The 22,029-nt window shown below is 46.3% G+C and overlaps 1 protein-coding gene across 5 annotated transcripts in view; it reads right to left on the bottom strand.

Annotated features, from left to right (window-relative positions):
* Positions 1-22,029, bottom strand: part of GABA-B-R2 (gamma-aminobutyric acid type B receptor subunit 2) — a 327,602-nt gene that overhangs the window by 69,767 nt on the left and 235,806 nt on the right. For all 5 annotated transcript variants that reach the window (XM_089580255.1, XM_089580488.1, XM_089580333.1 and 2 more), the window contains exon 3: positions 8,379-8,546. In XM_089580255.1, the coding sequence (XP_089436381.1) occupies positions 8,379-8,546 (168 nt within the window). The remainder of the gene's footprint in view (positions 1-8,378; positions 8,547-22,029) is intronic.

The following is a 22,029-nucleotide window of genomic DNA, read 5'->3' as shown; positions in this document are numbered from 1 at the left end:
ACATCTGAGTCATGAAGAGGCCTTGTGTTCACAGTTTTTTATGTTAATCACTCGTCAGTTCTGCCGCTCCTCACGTGACGCCAGATCTTTTCGTCCAATCCACAGTTTTGGGACTCAAGGCCGGACACCGCATCTCCCGCTGAACGGGAGCCTTAAAGCTATAGCTTTAAAAATTGACGGGACATCTTGCTGCATTTAATTTAATTTCATTGTATTGCAATGCGATAGCATTAAAAGCTGCTGATCTTTTTAACAGAAGTGGCATCACTTCCGATTTGGTGACGGCTTCCCTATAGCCACGGGTCGAATTTTATAATCGACAGCACGTTTTTTTTTTTTTCTGTAAGCCTTTAAACGTTGCCGCCTCAATAACAGCGCCGACAGCAATAGACACCTTTAGCATATTTTGTGCCGTGTCACCGGTACCGGTACCAAAGTACTGGGAGCGCGCAGCCACTGCGCATGCGCAAATCGCCTCCACGGTGCCAGATGGCGCCAAGTACCCGGCAGCTGCGCGCGCGCCTGCAGCACTGGGACTGACGTTGAAGAGAAATGAAATATATGATGATATTGACTTTTTGATGACACTTGTGGTCAAAGAACGCAATGTCACAAGGTATTTTTCACCTGGGCGAGGCGGGGTAATAGACCCATTTTCCAAGAATTTTACGCCAAAGAAGCCCAGCGCCAGGCTAGAGGAAAGCCTGTACCCATGTAGGAAATGTATTCTTCTCCTGCCAGTTTTTCAGCAGCAGGAAGGGCTAGAGCTGGAGCGGCCGATTGCATAGCGTTTTGTTATTGGCGGCAATCGCTAAGGAATGAAGCGTTTCTGTACATAGCATTATTGTACACGTAACCAACAGTATCTTGCAGTCTCACCTCCAGGCAAGTCTTGCTACCCTGATCCACTGTACAGATGTAACGAGAGGCCTTAACGAGAGAACTGCAAACTGCCACTGAGAGAAAAGACGAACAGGGAGAAAAGTAGTAGCACTGATGTAAGCTGAGCCATTTTCAAATACCCGCGCTTCGATGATAAGGTTACGTTGTAATCAGTCAATTCCGACAGGAGCAACCCACTGATCGCTCGGGTGACATAGGGCAATTCAGGGCGCGAGGAACCGCTTCATATTCTCTTTCCTGGGTGACGTCCCCTTCAATCAGACTGTGTACATAACAGTTACTGCCGACTTGTTTTCCTTCGGCGACTGCGTAGCTTGCGTGAGTGTTTGCGCGCGTTTTTAATCATCTCGTCGATGGTTCTTCCCACGCGGAATGACAGACCGGGGCGATTCCGTCACCCCGACGTTCCCAGCTTTCAAGGTACTTTTACTTCCATTTATGACACTAGTCTTTCGGAATTTCCAACTGCAATCAAACAGGATAAAAAAGCAATAACAAAACAATATGGCGCAAGGGTAGCCAAAAACTTCTGCACTTGCAATGGACCGAGAAGAGGCAATTTTATCACGCACACAATAAAAAACCTGTTCATCTCATCTTCCTCAACGTGAGAAAGGAAACGAAATTCGAACATAAGAACTGCGACGAAATACCTTCAAATTTGCTGCGATAACTATCAGTCGAGACGTCTCTGCACAAAAATCACAAGGATCGAGACAGCTTTTCTATAAAGGCTTTAGCTAAAAGTTCAAGAGGGCAGAAAACTGAGCGAGTTGCTAGGACTCATTAACAAGCCTGCCGAAATGGAGGCGAAGCACTAAAACAAAAGAAACTCAATGTTCGCGATAGTTTTAAGCCTGCATAGAATTGAAGAAGTAACAAAAATTCCATGTTAATTCTCGAATGGAACTATTCAAATATTCCTGATAACCTTTACTGAGCCGTGAAGAGCGAGCGCGATGGAGACCACGAACTGGATTTTACATCTTGACACGTGCAAGCGAAGAATTTCCCAAGAGTAAGCTCACTATGCATATTGCCCGCTAGAAACGACAATTTTCAGCCAGGAAATGAATAAAAAGCGCCTAGGAAACAATTTTGTGAGGTATTTGTAGTAGTCTGCTCGAGATTCAAACACTGATGAGCACCCCAGTCATTTTCATGGGAGAGAATTTCTCGGCAAGGCAAAAGGCACAACCTGCAAATGAGGATCCCCATGACATTTTATCAGGCGTTCTCGTTGTTTCAACGTGAACGTCTTAAACAGTGTAAAGGTCATGCCATTTAAAGAGAAGTAAACTTTCTTGCTGGCCTACGCGGATAGGATTTGTAAAAACACCAAGAGTAAAGTTGAGGAAAAAAATAGTTTTCTCCTAATAACAACAGCAACCTTATAGGCAAATAAAAGGCGAAATTATTTTTCCCCATACTTACCCTGGGACCAGCCTGGCTTGCGTTAAGGGTATCGCCTACTATGGAGAGGACTGACAAGTTAATGCAGTTTCCAGGAATACAGCTAAAAATAGCGCCTTAAAGGTCGCTGTTAAATTAGAGAAGACTGAAACTCTGAAGCAGCTGTTGGATCAAGCGATAGTGCATTAAAAAATTGATTGCACGGAGGTAGCTGCATTTATTCCACCAGCTGAAAGAACTTAACGCACTAGTCAGGAGATCAAGGATAGCGTCGGCTGCAACTGCACTGGATGAAAAAGGCGCTCATTACATATACAAATTTTTTTTTGTGTGAAAGAGTCTAAAAGAATAAAAAGAAGTTTCTCTTACATTTTTGATGTTTTTTCGCTCATACGTTGTATTTGTAACCAAAGAACTCGGCTTTTTGTTTAGCATCTGAACTGCAACGATTCTTCTGACAATGAACATTATCCGTCCAGGTGTATTTTCTAACACGAACAGCAGTCCTAGAGAACACGGAACAGCGGGAAATCAGTAGGAATGGGATAAGAACTGGTTAAGAAAACAGGATCTGCGCGCGAGAAAGTTATCTAGAAATTATGCTTGGTTTTGATCTGCTGGCGAAAGAGATAATAGCGAAGCGCTGCTGCTGCATATGAATATGATGACAGCCCCTGGAGGTGTCTTCGCTGAGAGAGGCAGAACGAACGCTTCGGTGCAGAGCTTTTCACCAGTGCGATAGCGGCGAAGAAAAACTGCGTTTCGCTCCATTATATACCGAATTAAGAAAACACGTAGGTGGGAAAAGGGCGAACAAAAAGCGGTGGCAGAAACTGCCTTCAAAAAAAAAAGGGGCCGCTTAAAAGAGAAACCTGCAACTTGGCAATGATGATAGCTTCGAACGTAACATATACACAACGAAGAAAAAAGGTGGAATGATAGGAAAAAAAAAATGTAAAGGAAGAGGTGAACATAACGCACCTGCTATCTAAAAGCGGAGCGCCTCGGAAGCATAAAGACCATATGCGCCAAGCAGCGAGAGATGGACCAGCGCGCGATACAAGACGAAACGCAGGATTCAGCCGGCCAAAGAAACAAACGTGAATCGCCAAACAAGTCGGGCGAAAAGTGCCGGAAAAAAAAGAAAACAAAAGGGAATAAACGCTGAAAGAGGCAAAAGGGCGACGGGATAGGAAGCAACAGTACTCTCGAGAGAACGGCGCGCAACATTCCCGCTTGCCTCGGCAGAATTGAGGAACTTAGCAGGAGGGGACGCGCGAGTCGGCACGAGAGCAGGCGAACGAGCGAGCGAGCCGCCATCTCCGAGTGGCTCCCTATATACTTTGAGAGCAATCGCCCAAACGAGCCTCTTTCCGCGATGATGCCAGGAGCAGAAGTAAAAAAAATAAGTATGTTCAAGGAGATGGCAAACAGAATAAAAAAAACAGTGCATTACTGCTGATGATAAACTTGGCATTGCCCAATGGATGTTAGCGAGCGGGGTGTAGAGAAAACAAATAAGTGGCTCGAAGATAACAAGAAAGAAAATAATGCGAAAGGCGGGATGAGCATGTTCGAGAATGCAATTTTACGGAGCAAATCTGAACGAGATAAACTTTGCGAAGACGGAGAAGGATGTTGCTTTTACCTTATGATTACTTGATGTATCAGGCAACGGCATTTTTCGAATTTGAAGAGATGGCTGGCAGCGTAGAATAAAACTTGAAAGATGAAATGTGAGATGAAAAATGCGAAGGGGAAAGACAGCGGAGTCTATCGGTGACAGAAGATAACCTTAAGTGCAAGTAGCGATGCACATCCGACGTTATATTCATTCCCGTGTGTCGGAGACAATCACCACGGCATCGCCTCTTATGGCTGAAAGTAAGCATTCGGCTTTCTAACAGCAGTGACCTCAATAATTTTCATACGTTACATTCCGGCTGCATGACCCCCCTCTCCCTCTCCCTCTCTCACATGCGAACACACACACACACACACACACACACACACACACGCACGCACGCACACACACACACACACACACACACACACACACACACACACACACACACACACACACACACACACACACACACGCACGCACGCACGCACGCACACACACACACGCAGAGAGAGAGAGAGGGAGAGAGAGAAAGACAGACAGATTCTTACTCTAACTTCTTCTGGGAAACCGAAAGAAATGGAGGCCAGATTTATTTTCCTCACACTCTGGGTACGCAGCAATGAAAGTTTTTTTTTTCTTCATCGTTGTTGTTTCAAAACGCGCACCACCCCTACACAAAAATCTTAGCTGGAAATGCAGAGTACTTTCGGTTCTACCCATCATTTATTTACCCTTTCAAAACTTGTATACGCGTTGCATTCTCAGCAGTCTTCGAAAACAACCAATTTTGTCCAAATCCGTGTTCCACTATCACAGCTAAAGTAAACGCCGTGATTTGGACGATTGATGATGAAGTTATTTGTAATTGTGTCGTTTACATAATTAAATAACTAAGCGAGAGAAGTTGAGGCTGTCATGTTTAAACTGGGAAAGATATATTCCACAGGGCGCGCCAAAATATTCTTAAGGGAAATGCTCCGACTGGCTGCTTATTACTTGTATAGCTTTTCCAGCATTGAAGAATAGTTACATGCATTAAATATATTTTTATCTATTATTTCATTTATCAGTTTGCAAATACTGCTATCGCCGGCAAGATACATGACTGGCTTGGTTACAAAACGGTAATACAAAGGGGAAGAAGCCATTAGGCCGTAAAATGCAAAGAAAATGCACTGGCAAACTTCAAGGGGGCAAACTACGAAAAGAACCGTCAATATTGTTGCAGAATTCGGTGGACATGAGAAAAAAAAAAGAAAACTTAGAACAATCTACAAAAAGGCCGGAAAGGCACAACGTTCAGGTACGTCGTGTTCTAGTGTTCTACGTGAGGAATGAGCCATGAATTGGATAGGAGTTGCAATGGGTGACAATTGTTTTCATAAACGATTAGTGTACTTTTGCTTAAATCTGACGAGACCGTATAGCACGTTCAAAGTCCTATACTACTCACTTCATTTGATGCAAAGCAAGGGAACAACATCTTGTTCACAAATAGCTAAACCCTAAAAAGAGTTAAACAAGCATGAAAACAACCGACGGGCAGAGAAAACAAGAAACCCCTCAGGGATAAGCAGCTACGTAACCACTTTTTAAATCGATGCTACAGAAAACCTCTTTCCACGATGAAAAAACTTTAAAGCTCGTGCCTTTCCTATTTTCTACATGTCTATCTGTTATCAAATTTCAATCCTGCTAGCGGCTGCAACATTTTCTGGACATCCAGGAACAGAGATTGGAACGAGACAAGTAAACACCGATGACTGAAGCTCGATGCACTACTCCATTATGCGCCCGTCAACGCCAGACCTCTCTCCTGAGGCCACGCGAGGATGCTTCCCATGTGTGCTGTTTGCGTATTTTTATGTTCTGTCGTCGTGTTTTGCTGTTTTGATGTAGCGATCAATCACTACGCAGATTCGGTTCATCCTCCGAGAGCAAACAAGTTTCTGCCTCTAAAGCGTGCTTTGCCTGTTAGGCAGGCATGTTCTGCAAAAAAGCTCACTTAACTTTTTCTCTTCTCGGCCGTTAAATGCGTGCAAATATAGAACTTCAGTTGGGACCTTGTGGCTCGCTCTGGCGGAGAACAGATGACTGCATAGCATTCAAGATAAAGGCAACAAAAAGATGGAACCATTGTAGACATAGTAGCGCCATCGTATTCTATGTTATCGGGATCACTTGCAGCAGGAGCTTGATAAGGGCTAGTTGGTTATCTTACACATAAAAGCAACACAATAGAAAGATAAAGACACGACTGCACGAGTTGCGTTAGCGCTCGTCCTGTCCAATAATGTCTTTGTCCATGTTTTTTTTTTTCGATTTCCTTCCAAACCGGTTTCTTCTCCCTGTTAACCTCCCGCCTTTCCTTCCATTCTCCTTCTCCTGCGTTTACGTTCGGGATCCCATGAACCGGACAATCGTGAGGTGGCTTCGTTTCCTTCACTCTCTTCTTTTTTCTAATTTTGAATTCCGGCATTTTATACACGATCCTTCCTAGGATGCGGCTTAAATGTTCCTAATCTCTACTCAGACGGTATACCGCCATGAAAGTTCCACCAACAAGGCAGCGAATATTTGTCTTCTTTTTTTTCTGCACTGGTTTACTTCAAGCAGCACTGATGACCACGCTCTGTACCGTTTGAATGCACGCCTCAGAAAGCTGCAGCATAATGATAACTAATATTAGCTTATCAACAAATGCACGCAAGAAGCCTAAAATGAACGAGAGTAGAAGGTTGTGAAAGATGGACTGCAGTGATAAGCAAGAGGCTTCGAACTTCACATCGCGAAATGAAAATATTGAGTAAAAATTTTAATAATCCACACTTTGTCCTCCACATATGAGTTTACAGTCGACCACCAATATCAATACGGAGCGCGTGCTATTACAACAAAACTGATTCTCGAATATGTATTTCTGTTACATGCAAATTAGGCTTTTGGACACAGAGCAGTTTGAGTTTAACGAATATTATAGCAAGAGGTTCAGTGATTTTTTGTACATTAGGTCGCAAAGAGGATCCTTTTTATCTATCCTTTTCTGGAAATGAGGGCCCTGATGAGAAATCAACGACTGACGTTAAAACAAGTTAGCTTCGATCTTACTAAAGTGGCATATTATGCAGTGTGCTCTGATCGAGAAGTCGCACAGAGGAGCCTTGAAGCTAGGTTATTAAATCGATAGAGATGCGTGGCTATACCCCTGCCGCGATATGGGCATCCTTCGTGAGTCATTAAAAAATACAAACGGAGAGCCCACGAGCTCGTTGATCCCCTTGTCGTGTTTTGATCCCAAGGAACAGCTCAGAACGTAGCCAACTTTCGTTTTGTAAAATGTACGGGGACCCATTTAAGTTTGAATCGTGTGAAGACGAAACGTTAACCGCTACGAAATGGGCATTACGGCTAACGGAGCAGCTGCGACCTGCAGTGCGACTCAGCACAGAGTGCTGATGTCACATAAGTCTTGGCACACTTGACAAGCAGTTGCAGTTCGCTGCCGAGAGCGATGGCATCATGGTTGATCGTCAACTCTTTACTGTGTGAAAGAAAACTGCGACTAATAAATTAAAACAACCGTAGACGTGCGCCTTTGTGGTCCACGATTCCTTAAAACAGCGCAAAAGACCGGAACACATATAGAAGAGGCACGCATAGCGCTGGAATCATGGAAAAAAGCGCTGTGTGTGTGTCTCTTCTATCTGTGTCCCTGTCTTTTGCACTGTTATAAAGAAGTTAAAACAAGATAAAAACTGGACAGAATATTTACCACATTCGAATCGGAGCGAAAGGACGGATTTGTGCTACATAGAAGACGACGGTGAGCAGGCAGTGCCGCGGGACAGAGCAGATGAAAGTTGATGAAGACGACGCTCTCCAATGCACAGATTGTGCGTTTGTATCCGCTATGCACTCTGGCCAATCCCCCGCCGTGGGTGTGTGCCATTAAACCTGAGGATATCATCATCATCATCATCATCATCGCGAGAGTGTGGTGCAGTTTAACACGAGGTGTGTTGGCTGCGGCGCTAGTTAAATACCGTGAAAGAAAGAGAAAAAAAAGGTGCCAGCCTAGTAGTCTCGCTGAGAAGCCCTTAAACGAGATCTGTTCGCGTAGCCACGGGCTCGACTCGCAGTCATGAATATTTATTCAATTTATTTTTCTCTTTTACATGGTTTGACCTCTAACTCAGCTGAAGGTCAAAACTAGAAACCCGGCGATCGAAGCACGAGGTCCCGTAGTGGAGCTTTCGCTTCAATAAGTCCATGATTAAGAGAGGCAGTTTAGGTTTCGTGACACGATTACCCGGTCAGCAAGCGGTAAGCAAAGCAAGTGAGACAGTTACTTACATGCTACATCTAATTTGGGATAACTACCCTGTCGACGAGAAGAGAACACGAGAGTTGGAGAGAAGATATGAGAGTTACTCACCAGTGCGTATCGAGGGTTGGTCTGGTACAGCGTTCCAACCCTGGTCCATTTGTATTCCTTGAGCAGGGCGAGCCGGGCTTCGTTGAAGACGGACTCGGACGGCACGACCCGGAAAAAGTTCGGGTAGTTCTCCAATGTGTACATCGGGTGCGTGTCGGCGTACGTTAGCTGCGAGGGAGGGGAGAAAGAAAGCAGGAATTTCAGGTCGAGCTGTTCACCCTTTTAACGCAGTGCATTTCAGTGTTTTATCTTTCACGGCCGTAGCTACATTCGAGGGCTGCAGTACCTCTGAAATAAATGAATAAACAAATTGCGAAAAGTGAGAGTACCAGCAATACATGCTGCGTTTATTTTTCTCAAGAGTAGGAAATACCTGTAACATTTCATATTAATAATCAAAAAAGTTTTGGTTGAGTAGAAAAAACGGCCGTAATCACGTCCCACCTGAATGAAATAAAAAATAAAAAATACCTCTTTTAGAAAAAGCACGTTAAATCGTTTTAGAATAGAATTTTTTTTTCTGAAAAATCCAGATATAACTAAGGCAGCAATCTATATTTCGAAACAAAAAAGCCGGAGGATTACAGTGTAGTTGAGACGGCAGAGAATGTTGACGCAGACCTTGTTTTCAAAAACATACTTTAGCGGCTGCGAGCAATGGGGATACAAGGAAAAAAAGGTTTAACGAGGAATGCCGCATTAAAAAACGCCTCGTGTAGAACTCGCAGGGAAGCATACTGCAAACAAATATTAGCTCACACGCAGGACGTAGCAGTCGCAATCGAAAAACCATCGGGTGAAGGTTGTGGCACTGGGCAAAGCTAGCGGCGTGCCAAGAACGAACCACTGCACTGCACATTCAATTCCATTGAAAGGTTGCGCGGCGGGTTAGCACAACGAGATAAAGTTAGCGTTTCCCGCGTGATACGCAGTTCGTTTTGAGTCACTGCGCAAATAGAAATGAGGGTCGTTATTTGTTACCGAAGGCTCGAGCAAAGTCTCGACTGGCATTTTATTCGCGAGATCCGCTTGGACAGAGACCACAGCGGCTCGCTTCTTGTTTAAGCGTACTGCCCCACTGCGCAAACAAATGCGCGTTGGTTTTGGAACAGCTCTCGCATCAAGGAATATCTTTTTCTCAGTGTTCGAAAGGGTAATGATACACTGACTCTTTCGAAGCGGACAATACGCATTCTGGCATTGGTTTGTCTTGGCTATAAATCATGGACGTTGTTACGAGCGTCGTATTTCCGGCTGTATTGAGACGTGTATCACGAAAATGATCAGTTGCAGTCATTACTGCACGTCCCGTCGGTAAAGCGCTTCATTTCGGTCCGAAAGGGGACAGCACTTGTCTTCTGACTGTCATTTATTAAGAGCACGAACGCACGGCACCAACAGCACCCCGGAAGAAATATACATGGCAATGTATTGATATATAACTCCAAGAGAGCGTCGCATTACAGAGAGAGCGGCGAAAATCACCCCAGCCTCAGCGAGGCGACGATTCGCCAATTTCTATACAGAGTGTGAGTGAAGAAAAACAGAAAAAAGAAAACACAGGAAAGCCGTAGGCGACAAACTGACCCTCTATTCATTCCCGGCGAGCCAGCAACTCTGTTGATTGGGAGCGAGCAGCAAGGCGGGTACGGCCGAGAGAAGAAGCTAACGTAGAGAGTCAAGCCAAGCCGGGAAAGACAAGACAAGACGAGACAAGATACGGGTTTGTGGCGTGCATCGATGCGAGAAAAGGAAGCCGTGCTGCTCGTCGGTGTCGTCTGCGACAGCGGGCAGCCAGCGAGCACGGCTGGAGGCTCTGGCCAAGATTAATGGCTCCTCAGCTGCGATCAGCCATAATCCGTGTCGCGAGCGCATTCACTCTGATCGAAGGAGTTCCGGCCGCCGGCGCGCGCCCTTTTCACGAGCATCGGTGTCGGCAGCGGCAGCCAGCGAGACTCTCTGGCGGCGCGGCTTGCGTTTCGGCCACGTCGCGATCGCATCAGTCAAGAAGGGTCGTCGTCGTCGTCGTCGTCCCGGCGGGCGCGCTCGCTGCGCCTCCTCGCGGCATCGACGATGACGACGACGATGAACGCGGGCGTCAACATGGCGGCGGGTGATGGTGCTGCGCTTCACCGGAAGAGGACAAAAAGAAAAAAGAAACAGAAAGTGGAGAAGATGAAGGAGCTAAAATGGCCGTCGTCACATCTTTCCCTTCCCTCCCAACGCCACGGTCCATTCCCCTCGCTCCTTCCTCTTGGGACTGGACCTTATCAAGATGAATGGATCGGAAAGACGTTCTAGTACCGGCACGCTCTGCTTATAGTCGAACCGAGAAGCTAGTGTCCGATCCTGCTGGGTTGCTTGCCAGAACAGCGTCGAAACAAGCAAGGATTGCTTTTGTTTCATTTCTTCTTTATGATTGTCATATTTTTTATCATCTGCTGCCGAGTAATGGTTACGGGTCACAGTGGAGATTAATGTCGAGGGGGGTAATGAATGAAACGCGGGAGTTCTCTGCGCTGTGGTGACATCCTGCTGACTACAACAGCCTGTGGCCAAGTTAATACCTACGGCCACATCTTTTCTGACACTTCTTGGAACTGCGCTTTTTGAGCTGAGGTGGGAGAAGACATTTTTCTTGCGTTTATTAGGAGTTGTCAGGTGCACTGCGCAAACACAAACGAGGATTTACAGCTTGAGGCTGAACGCGCTTGATTTCTTTCCCGCTGTGTCATGTGGAACTTGGTGGGCTAGGTAGCCGATATTAAAAAAAAAAAGAACGCGAGCCTTCTTGCCCTGCCTGAGCTTGAAACAGAGATATAGTCGTTTTAGCGCGTGAAAACGTCCGACATGCTACTGTGTGTAAAGGAGGGAATTTTTGGGAGGGAGTCCATAGAAAGAGGGTTCAGCCAGCCGAAAGAAAAAGATAAGTAAAAATATAAATCTTAGATTTATTGCCCTAGGATCCTACCTTCGCACTTGCAGCAGTACCATGCATTAGACTTGTTGCTTTTGTGCCTGCAGAATATATTTTCATTCCCGACCAACACTAGGACTTAATCTTTTTCTGACACGCCTTAGGACGCCCGCACCCTAATCCTATCTATAGTCGGCTAGAAGTAACGACGGTAGCTGCACCACTCACCTCAATCTCATGATCCCAGATGATGCGCTATCATTGATCGGCAGTTTCGCACTTCATTCCATTCTCGGTGGTCGCGGGGTCATCACGTGACAGTATATTAATGGCGCCATCTAGTTTTCAGTCAGGTCAGACTTACTACTACTATGAATGCGTCGCCGTACAACCCAGAATCTTCATCTGCTTCAGGTGATACTTCATTCGTGTACAAGAAAATAACCGTTAGAAATGAGTGTCATTATTCATGGCTTTCGAACAGAGCAAGACGACGCCAGACACATCAACATCAGCTTGAAAAGCAAATATAAAGTTCAGATACGCGTGTCCGCAAAAAGCTCCATGTTCAGAAACACATTTCTTAGGCTGAACAGAACGGCACATCTCCGACATATTGGTATGCAGATTAATGCATTGGTGTTTGTATGTGATATGATTTCCTCGTGTCCCCCAAACCACATATTCACTGATGATTTCTTTTTTGTGTGTGTATGTCCCCACTGCTGATTCGACGAGTCCTACATATGCAGTATTCGATAAATAAGTAAATAGAGAGCTGCGGCGATTTGATACGTATTCATTCCTCCATAGCTTAGAACGTGAACACGTGAACGACAAGTAGTAAAGAAAAGGGGTCCAGCGCTTGCAAAGGTGGCAGGAGTTAATATCTTTCTCTGCACGTCTAACATTGCATGCTCACATGGAATTACCGCGGTGGCTACTATGTTTCAGTGCACCCGCTCATCTGTACTCTTCCGACTGACTCTACTTCGTTTGTACATTTAACAAACTCGGAGCAGGGACGTCCTGTTAAGCAGGCTCGGAGACACGAAACAGAAAAAAAAATATCGCTCTGTACGCTCTCTGCTGGTGTACACCCATCCAGCTACACCGCTAATGCTTGCGACGCAAATTGAAAGCAGAAGACAATGCAAAAAAAAAAAACAATCATTGCTCCGAAACCGGCCGTTAGCGCACCACCAGGGAGCATCGCAATGGCCGCAAACAGTGTTTATTTTATCGCTAAGCACGCCGCGTACGAGGGAAACGGGTGTTGTAGATGGCGGGGGGAGGGGGAGATGCCAGAAGGAAATTTATCGAAGCCCGTTTGCGCGCAGGCACTTCATCAAAACGGGCCGCCCATATTGCGACGCACGCGCGATGCGTGTGCGCTTGTTTTCCTTCTCCCCGCTGCTCTCTCGTCGGCGGGGCTTGCATCTTTAATGAGACGCCGCAGCTCCGAGCCGCCGTCGCTCAGGGGAGCCATCAGCGATGCCCGGAGCGCGCCAGCCAGGCATCGGGAGGACCTTAATTACATCGCCCGGCTATCATCTCCGAGTGCGCGGCGGCAATGCCAGCAACATGGCTCAGGCGCATGCAGAAGGGGAAGAAGCGGAGGAGGAAGGGGAAAAGAGGAGAGAGCCAAGAGAAGGCTAATGGCCCCTCTCACCGCATGCAATTCCTCGGTCCGGGCCCAACGAAAGACGACTAGTTTCCCATGAATGAGAAGAGAGAGAGGGGAAAGAGGAGGAAACGACTTCTCGAACCCCCCCCCCCCCCTCCCCCCCCCCGCCCCAACCACAGTTTAGGCTTCTGTAAATGAGTTAAGAAAGCAAAAGAAGGGGAGAGGAGGCTTGTTCGAGCAGGACCCTCTCCCTTCGCGTCGTTCTTCAGCCGAGACCCCATGACGCAAATCTCGCTTCGCGTGCATTGCAAGAGAGATAGACAAAGGACAAGGACGAGGGAGGGGAGAGGAAGGGAGTGAAGGGAAGAGGTGACCGCTCACCCTCCACACGACCACATGTCTAACTGTTCATGCGCTGAGAGTAGAGAGGGCCGCCGGAAATGAGGTAAGAACCCCATGTTCCTCCCTGCAATTCTTCTGCTAAAGGGCCTCACTAAAAGAAAACGCATGGCCTAGTTTACCATGCACGGATGCTGCGCGCACTGATGTTGGTGCTGCTCGTGATGCTGCGAATTGCGTTTGCGGCGGGTACGGACCGACGGATGCGCATGACCCGAAAACACGCGAACGGACGTCGCGGCAACCATTGTTGTCCCCTTTGTAGTTTTTGTGCCAGCGCTATTACTGAGCGCAAAGCAATTACACGGCAAACCAGTCTGCCCGAGGAAACACGGCAGCATGTAGCACGTACTGTCGAAAGACGAAGTTTTCCAGGCGCACTGACCGCCGCTCTTTGGATAGCAGATAATGGTCAGTGGCGTTGCGTCGTACTAGTCAGCCGCGTCGCTAACTAGGAGTGTCGTGCACCGGTTCGGTGTTAGAAAGAAACTTTTGCTAAGAAAAAAAGAAATGGGATGAATACACGAAGCAGTTTACCAGGAACAACCTCTCTTGAGAAGATCATTGTTCGGGATAAAGTAGACGTGTCTTTCGAACATCACAGTATTCAAATTACCGAATGTAGGCTTGCTATCACGGCCCTGAGCGATACTGGATGCACAGTTCAGAGTTAAGATTTCATCAGAATTTGATTACTTGGCTCTGATTTCGGGAGCGGCTACATTATCGTCGTCTCTCCTTTCTTTCTGTTGGCAGCGGCTGTAGTAAGGAAGGCATTTTGATGTTAAGAATGCTTTTGCGGCTGCAGTTGGTGACCACGATGGACTGGATGGTATGGGTGCAAAATGAGAAAACACTCGTGTACTGCAATTTATATGTTGGTTAAATGTATACTGCACTGATATTTTCTGCTGCATTTCTATATTCAACTAAAAGATAGCGCTTTAATCATTTGCTAAACAACTTAGTTTTTTTAAGGCGAAAGCCTTTAATGTCTCATCGTAGTAAGCAGCAGTTGTCGACAGAAATGTCACGCTTTTCAGTTGGTCAAAACGGTCGTGACGTCACAGTGCGCGAATTTCAAACGGGGCCAATTGTACTTTGGCTAGTAACCAGGCAACCAATTGAAGGGATCGTATAGTGATGCTCCAAGTAAGTGGGACTGAGCTTAGTTAATTGCTTAATTACTCAGTTAGCATAATTAACATTTCTAGTCAGGCCATATAAATAAATAAAACCGAGTAAGAAATTGGTCGAGCTCGGGAATCGAACCCCGGTCTTCGGAGTGTGAGACGAGCATGCTATCCACTCCGCCATGCCAGCTTGATGGTTTGGGAAGAACAAAGGTGCGTCTAGTGAATACGGTGTCTTCGCTCACACCCATCCTCCTCCCTTCCCTTCCGGCGAGGTTTAGGTGTCCACCGAGATATGAGGGACAGATACCTTTCCTTTCCTCAAAAACCAATTTACCGACGAGCGAGGCATACAACCGAATGGGCGATGGCGTTCTATGGACTCCTGGAAGCGTTGCAAGACGCTGTCGCGTTCCACTCTTAGAGGCGAAGCTTAACATCTTAACCACACATCCGTGACCGCACTTTAGGTAAAAAAAGTGCCCCCCTGAATTTTGACGGGTGTCCACCGAGATATGTGAGACAGTTACTGCGTAATTTCCTTTCCTCAAATACAATTTTCATGTTCTTCCTTACGGGCCATCTTTGTCTTTCTTCTTCCACTCCCACTTTCTCCCTTCCTCTACGGTGCGGTTCAGGTGTCCACCGAGATGACAGAGAATTACTGCACCATTTCCTTCCCTCAAAAAGCGTTCAAAGGGCAAGGCATCGCGCCGAGCGGGTGGTGGCTTTCCGTGGACTCCCTGGCAGCGCTACAACACGCTGTCGCGCTCCACTCCTAAACGCGAAGCTTAAGCGTCATTAATTAGCAGTTAATTAGTATTCGGGTACAAATCAGTAATTAACCATTAATTAGTGATTTGTCGTCACTTAGTAATTAGTACTCAATTACATGTGACGCCACCAGTGCCACAGAAGCAGTCAAAGTGGTCCGGAAAACGCTTTCGCCTCTACGCACTTTAGACAGTCAAAGTGCCCCTGAATTTTTTTCCTTTCTGGATATAAGCGGCAAGCCCATTTTCGGTCATTTTTATTGTTTAACCGGCGCACTTGGCGGCGGCGCCTGAAACGACAGCCACTCGCCAATTGTGACGTCACGTGGTTCCATGCCGCCTGGTGCCAGCTACGGAGCACCCCTGCTCCAGCCGCGTATTAGCATCTGTCCACGTGTGTGGAAGGCGGATAGCATCGTTGCTTGATACGATTACTCATACCTTTAGTCTCCTGCGTTAGAATCTCCCGCATGTATCTCTCCGAGCAGGGAAGCCGGATACCGATGTATGGTAAATTTTGGCCGCCGCGGTGGCTCAGTGGCTATGGTGCTCGGCTGCTGCCCCAGAAGACGCAGGTTCGATCCCGGCCGCGGCGGCTGGAATTTCTTTGGAGGAGAAATTCTAGAGGCCCGTGTACTGTGCGATGTCAGTGCACGTTAAAGAACCCCAGGTGGTCGAAATTTCCGGAGCCCTTCACTACGGCGTCTCTCATAGCCTCAGTCGCTTTGGGACGTTAAACCCCATAAACCAAACCAAATTTCGGAAAGCGCTAGCTGCATGCAAGGAGATGAACGGACACACAGAGGAAGCGTTACAAGTAAATGTTAATTTCTGGAAAGGGACATGGTTGTAAACAGTTGTTTATACCCATGTTTATACCCGCTACTAATAGGGGCTAGTAGCGCTTCGTCGTGTATGTCTTTTCCTTGTATGCCGATAGCGCTTAACGAAGCGTAAGGATGATATACTAAATGGCACAAGTAGTAGCTCTACCGAGGTACTGCTCGGCTCAAGGCTGTAGCAACAGTGCGTTGGGCTGATAGACTCCTCACTCCTTTCCCAAAGGATACCAAGCTCAGATTGTTACGGATACGCTGGCCGAGCAGTAGCGACCAACGTGGGAGCGCGATTTCCTTTGCTCGGACCACTTTGCCGACAGCGAATGCATGATAAGTTTCGGACTGGTGAAGAGCCTCGGCATACCACTGATGAAATTACAGCGCCTCAAACGTGACAATCTACCGTCCGTGTTGTGAATAAAGTGCAGCAATAATGGATCAGCGTTGCATGTCACAAGAGGAGACGCAAAGAGGAACCTGTTATCACGTTCCTTTCTGAAAAAAAAAAATAGAAATACCTTCAAACAAGTATTAGTTTCCGCTCGACAAGAACACTCGGTCCGCAGTTTGTAATGTGCTGCATAAAACTACCCTTGCGACATTCCGAGCTGCTTTCTATCTATTTTCCTCGATTTTCTGTGGCTGGTGAACAAGTCATGCCTTCTTTTACATGGCGTAATCTGTACGTTTCATGTATTGACATAATTTGTTTAGAGGCCAGTAAAAACGACGCAGTGTTTTGTGCAAAAGATAGCTTTTTACTATTTACTTCTTATCTCTCGGCACAGAAGCATTCCGACTGACCATTCTTTTCACGACGCAGGTCGTTAAGCAGCCGATGCAAGGCTATGAACCAAGCAACGGGAGAAGCAACAGCGTATGCATTCGTGTAATAGTGTTTTCCTGCCGGCATGCACTAGTAAATAGAAGCATCTGCTGGATGTGTGGCTCCCATGGCTATCATTGTAACTCACTCGTGCAGTTCTGGCATTTCCTGACTCAGGCAGCATAGCTGGAACAGTGGGTGCATCGTTATGCCCGCGTAGCTCGCAACGGCCCTTGGTGCTTTTAGTTTCTCTGTAGAGCAGGCACCATTTTTCTGGGGGCATGTCGCTTCACCATCCCCCAATTGACGGCTGTAGGCTCAATAAAAAGTATTGAGTGCCGAATGACTGTGACACAGCAGTATTGCTAACGGCGGCGGCATCTTCCCTCAAGGCATAGACACGCACCGCGAACCGGAAATTAAGCTTCGGGATGTACCGAGCGCGATAAAATATGTAGTTTGTTTGCTTTCAGGCAGCATTAGGTCGCACATGAAAACGATGCATCTCATCATCTCGATGATAACAGTTAGAGACTACAGGAAGAGAAATAGAGGGTGAAGAAGGAAAAGAGAGGACATTAACCGGAAGAAGGTATCGGTGTGCTGCTCTGAACTAATGGAAAAGGAAGGAGATATACAAAGGGAAAATGGGTAATAGCCGAATTAAAATTAATAGTGTAAACAGAGCAGCTCAGGGTTTGGCGAATGGCAAAGTGTTCTATCGCTATAGGCAAGGTGCCCTCAAAAATCAGAACAGTGCTTGATGAAAGCAACATGTGTAGGTGATTTTTAATTTGACACCACACAATTACAATTTGCGTCGAATTCTTGCTGTAGTTTTCCTTTTTTTCTGCATATTCAGCCAAAGTCTATGCGGAGCAGGCTTTCAAACTTGAGAATGAACACGAATACAACCCAGCCAATGGCTACTGAATATGTGCCATCATCGATGCAAAAGTTTTTCTTGAAAACTGTGCGACGTTATTATCTTGCCTGTGTGTATTGAAGTACCAGCATGAGCTAAAGAGCACGGCATACCTGCTGCTTGAAAAAGGCGGGGAATAATTATCTATCAACACAATTCTTAGCATTAGAAGCTTTATTTCACGCACGCGCGCGCGCACGCACACGCACACGCGCACACGCACACGCACACGCACACGCGCACACGCACACGCACACGCACACACGCACACGCACACACACACACACACACACACACACGAACGCACACACACACACACACACACACACACGAACGCACACACACACACACACACACACACACACACGCACACACACACGCACACACACACACACATCATGTTCACAACATTGTAATACGCTTCCAGATTACGTCACGCCCTACTTTGCGCTCGAGTGAAGTGTGACATTGTCCACACGCATTTCACCTCGTAGCTGTAACGTGCGTGCTGGCTTCAGCTCCGTTCTTACATCTGCCATTTATTAGTTCATTTATTCAAACAGAAGAAGCCGTATATGTTCAGCATGACGTGGAAGATCACTTCTTTTTCGCGCAGACGCTAGCGTTTCTCCTGTCTAACTGTCCACTCCGGCCAAACAGCCGAAAAGAACGCTGATAGGAGACCCAGACAGGCACTGCGTTATGAACCTTCACAGATCCCGAGGAACTTGTAAATTTGTCACCAAAGTTTTGAAATGAGCTGGAAGTGCCTGAAGACGTGGAAAATGTTCGATGTTCATTTGCACTTGGCGCGTTCAAGTTCGGCTGTGTACATTGCTTCGCATTTAACAGAAAACAGACTCTTCCGCTTTCTGTTTCCTTGTTTCGACTCAAAGCCTTGGTTCGATAACAAAGCCAATCTTTGTAGTAAAGAAACGATCTAAATAGAACACCTGGGAGTGGATTACACCGTTTTGTGTCCAAACGCACTTCGCCCAAAGCAAACTTCGCAAGAAAATGTAAGACAAGTTGGCGAAAAGAAGAAAAGAGGAACAGAAGAGAAGCCATCAGGTCGATGGAAGCAATTTCAATCCGAGTTTCTAGCGCTTAGCACGGTGCGCAAGACAGCCCTCTTGATCGATGGGCTGTACCTCCGTTTCGCAACGCAACACTGGCACCAGGCGAGAGACCAGGTCTGCCGTCCGATAGGCCTCGACAGTAACCAGCCTTTCACTCGGTCAAGCTTTCCATCCAGCTGAACGAAATCTAACGCAATTCGCGCGGACAATAAACGAAAAAGGGGCAAAATAAGCTGAGCTGGGAGCAAAAGAAAAGGAGGAGTAAAAAGGCAGATTAGGAGCAGTGAAATAGGTACATGTTAAAGCCAGTAAAAAGAGCGAAAATCAGTTCAAAACAGGCAGTAAAAAGGTAGAATTATAGGAGTAAACCAAGTTGAAATGAAAGAAGAGTAAATGAAGTTGATATCTAAGTTCAAAAAGGCAAGTAAAACGATGAAATTAAAAATTAAAACAAGTTGATGTGAAATACGAGTAACACAGAGTGTAGTAAATATAGTAACTTAAGAAAAGAGAATAAAGAGAAGAATAGAAGCGCAGAGGAGCGTGCCGTAAAAGATAAAGAGTAAACCAACAGTTCAATGTTTTCTCGAACGTCTTAGGAGCGCAGTAAGGCCCAAACGGCCCTTACCTTCCACTTAGTACGTTCGAAGGAAAGAGATCTGAAGCCTAAAACTTCCACGAAGCGCTGCCCATTCGCTGCTCATTTAATTCCAGCAGCCGACATTTAGAAACTGTGCGCGGCCGCCGGCATCGCGGTTCCGGAAATGGCTCCGAAATTCCTTGCCGCTACAGACAGCTTGAAGCAGCACTCGAATAATGAGCGCGCCTCGCCAAGATCTGTAACAGTAGCCCATTAACAACCTCTCTTCCCGTCTCTGGGGCGCACACAGGAGTGCGCTCAGGTTAGTGAAAGTCAGTCGCGTAGTTGGTGCGCTGCGAGCTCGTTACGAACAGCGTGTCCCGCGCAGCTTGCTCCGTTTCCGGTAGAGCTGAACTCGGACACTACTGGAACGAACTTGTCGCGCACTTGCAAACTAATTTATGCGTCCCTCGCGAACACTCGGGTCCGCAGTTGTTAGACGCTGTGTTGCAACTTCACCCGACTAGATCTGTAAACGTCTTGCGACCAAAATTGACCTTTCCCTTCGCCTTCAGTCCCAGAGCACAAGGCCATATTGCGCTGATAATATTTCCCGTCTTCTGCGATACCGCGTTCTCTGACAGGCATGGGAATGGAATATTACAGCCGGTCATTCTAAAAAAAAAATCCCTGCGTTATTACGCACGAAACACGACTCCAGACTTTTCAAACTTGATTCAGTACTGAAAACGCACAAAGATTAATACTATAGGAGTATATCAAAAAGGTACAAAGTAAGCAGTTTATTGTGCAGCAATCAGGAGCCGTCTTTATGTTTATTCTAGGTAGGATCAAAAAGCGGTCGCGTAATTTGACAGAATACGTGATTTGTAGAATAGAATACTGGTTACCTATTAGTTAGTCGAGGGGTGTCATTCGTGCCAGGTAATTCGGCAGAATCATCATCGTCATCAGCCTGACTACGCCCACTGCAGGAAATAGGCCTTTCCCATACTATCTAGTGTATTCATATAGAAGGTAGTGGCCAAGTACGACACCAGGGTGGCCAAATCCTATACTGGTGAGGGAGTGCGTTGCTGGCTCTGGTCACTGGGATCAGGACGTATCACTGGCCTCGTTATACATTTCCATCAGCACACGGATATTATATTTGAGTCCGAAAGCACTACTGGTCTCCTAACCAGGAAAATGCCGGTGTGTGGCGAAGCCCCTAAAGCTAGTCACGTGATGCGGGAAACGGCGGGAAATAAACGAGACTGAATGTTTGGCGATAGCTATGACAATGGCAATGATAAATGCTTTTAGGTTGAAGGCCTTTATGGTACAGGCCTAATGATACGGTAAAATTGAAAATTGGGCAAATGCCATCTTTGTAAAGATCTCTATGTCAAAGACCTCTACGGTAAAGGTCTTAGTGGCAAAGGCCGTTAGGCTAAATGCCTTTAGGCCAAATGCTTTTATTGTTAAGGCCTTTAGTGTAAAGGTCTTCAGGCCACAATATGATTTCGCATTTACAGCAAGTAAGCATCTCACGGGGAGACGCGGGTCTTGAAGTGATCGAAAAATGTAAAAATTGCGATTTTGCCAAAATGGCACGTTCGGGATCAGTACACTCTAAAGTTCTTGCCTGTAAAGTTTCAAGGTCTAAATTCGACGGATAACTGCTAAAATATCTGCACATTTCGCGCATACGAAGCCAGGAAATGGCGATTTCGAAGCGAAATGTCGCGCCCGTCGCTTGCCACGACCGCGTCAGCGATGGCCGCCATTTTGATCTTGTTTTAAAGCTGGGCCCCTTCCATCCATACCTGGAATTACACACTACTGTGAAATACTCTTGCAACATCCGCATTCCGCTGTTTTTTTTTTTTTTAGGCTTGTACAACGACTTCCGAATGGCTAGCGCGCGCACTTCAAATGCAATTTTCTCAGCTTCGTGTGTTTCGCCAACATAGCTAGCCTTACGGAATGGTTTATTGTGTTTTTATAATGCAATTTCAATTAATCTTATACAGTTGAATTCAAAAAATTAAACTCTGGAGCTATGCTGTTTTTATTTGGCCGAGTGAAGCAGTTCAAATTTTGTGAACAATAATGTCGCCGAGCTATACTTCATAATTATGATGCTTGGAAAACATTTTAACATTTAAGTATGATGATGTACTATCGCGCTCAATATGAGTTGCAACGCGCGGTAATCGACCGGGGCTCGTTCCGTGGTGTGCCTCCTCCAAACAGTCGCTCGGAATTCTGGGAGAAACTGCTGTTGCAGGAAACAACAGCACCCCCGCTCAGAAAAAAGTTTCTCCCAGAATTCCGAGCGACTGTTTGGAGGAGGCACACCGCGGAACGAGCCCCGGTCGATGACCGCGCGTTGCAACTCATATTGAGCGCTATAGTACTTCAACAACAATATAATTAGCATAGCTCCAGATGACAGGTCTGCAGCCCCATTTTAATCGAAACCAAAAAAAAATGTAGAAAAAAAGTGCCTTAATGCCCCGTAAGAATTTAACTAACTAAACTTTAGTT

The sequence above is a fragment of the Amblyomma mixtum genome, chromosome 1, assembly GCF_055824585.1.
Source record: "Amblyomma mixtum isolate Tamu chromosome 1, ASM5582458v1, whole genome shotgun sequence".
NCBI classification, from domain to species: Eukaryota; Metazoa; Arthropoda; class Arachnida; order Ixodida; family Ixodidae; genus Amblyomma; species Amblyomma mixtum.
Note: the sequence above shows the minus strand (reverse complement) of the source record. Positions and strands in the feature narration are given on the sequence as shown.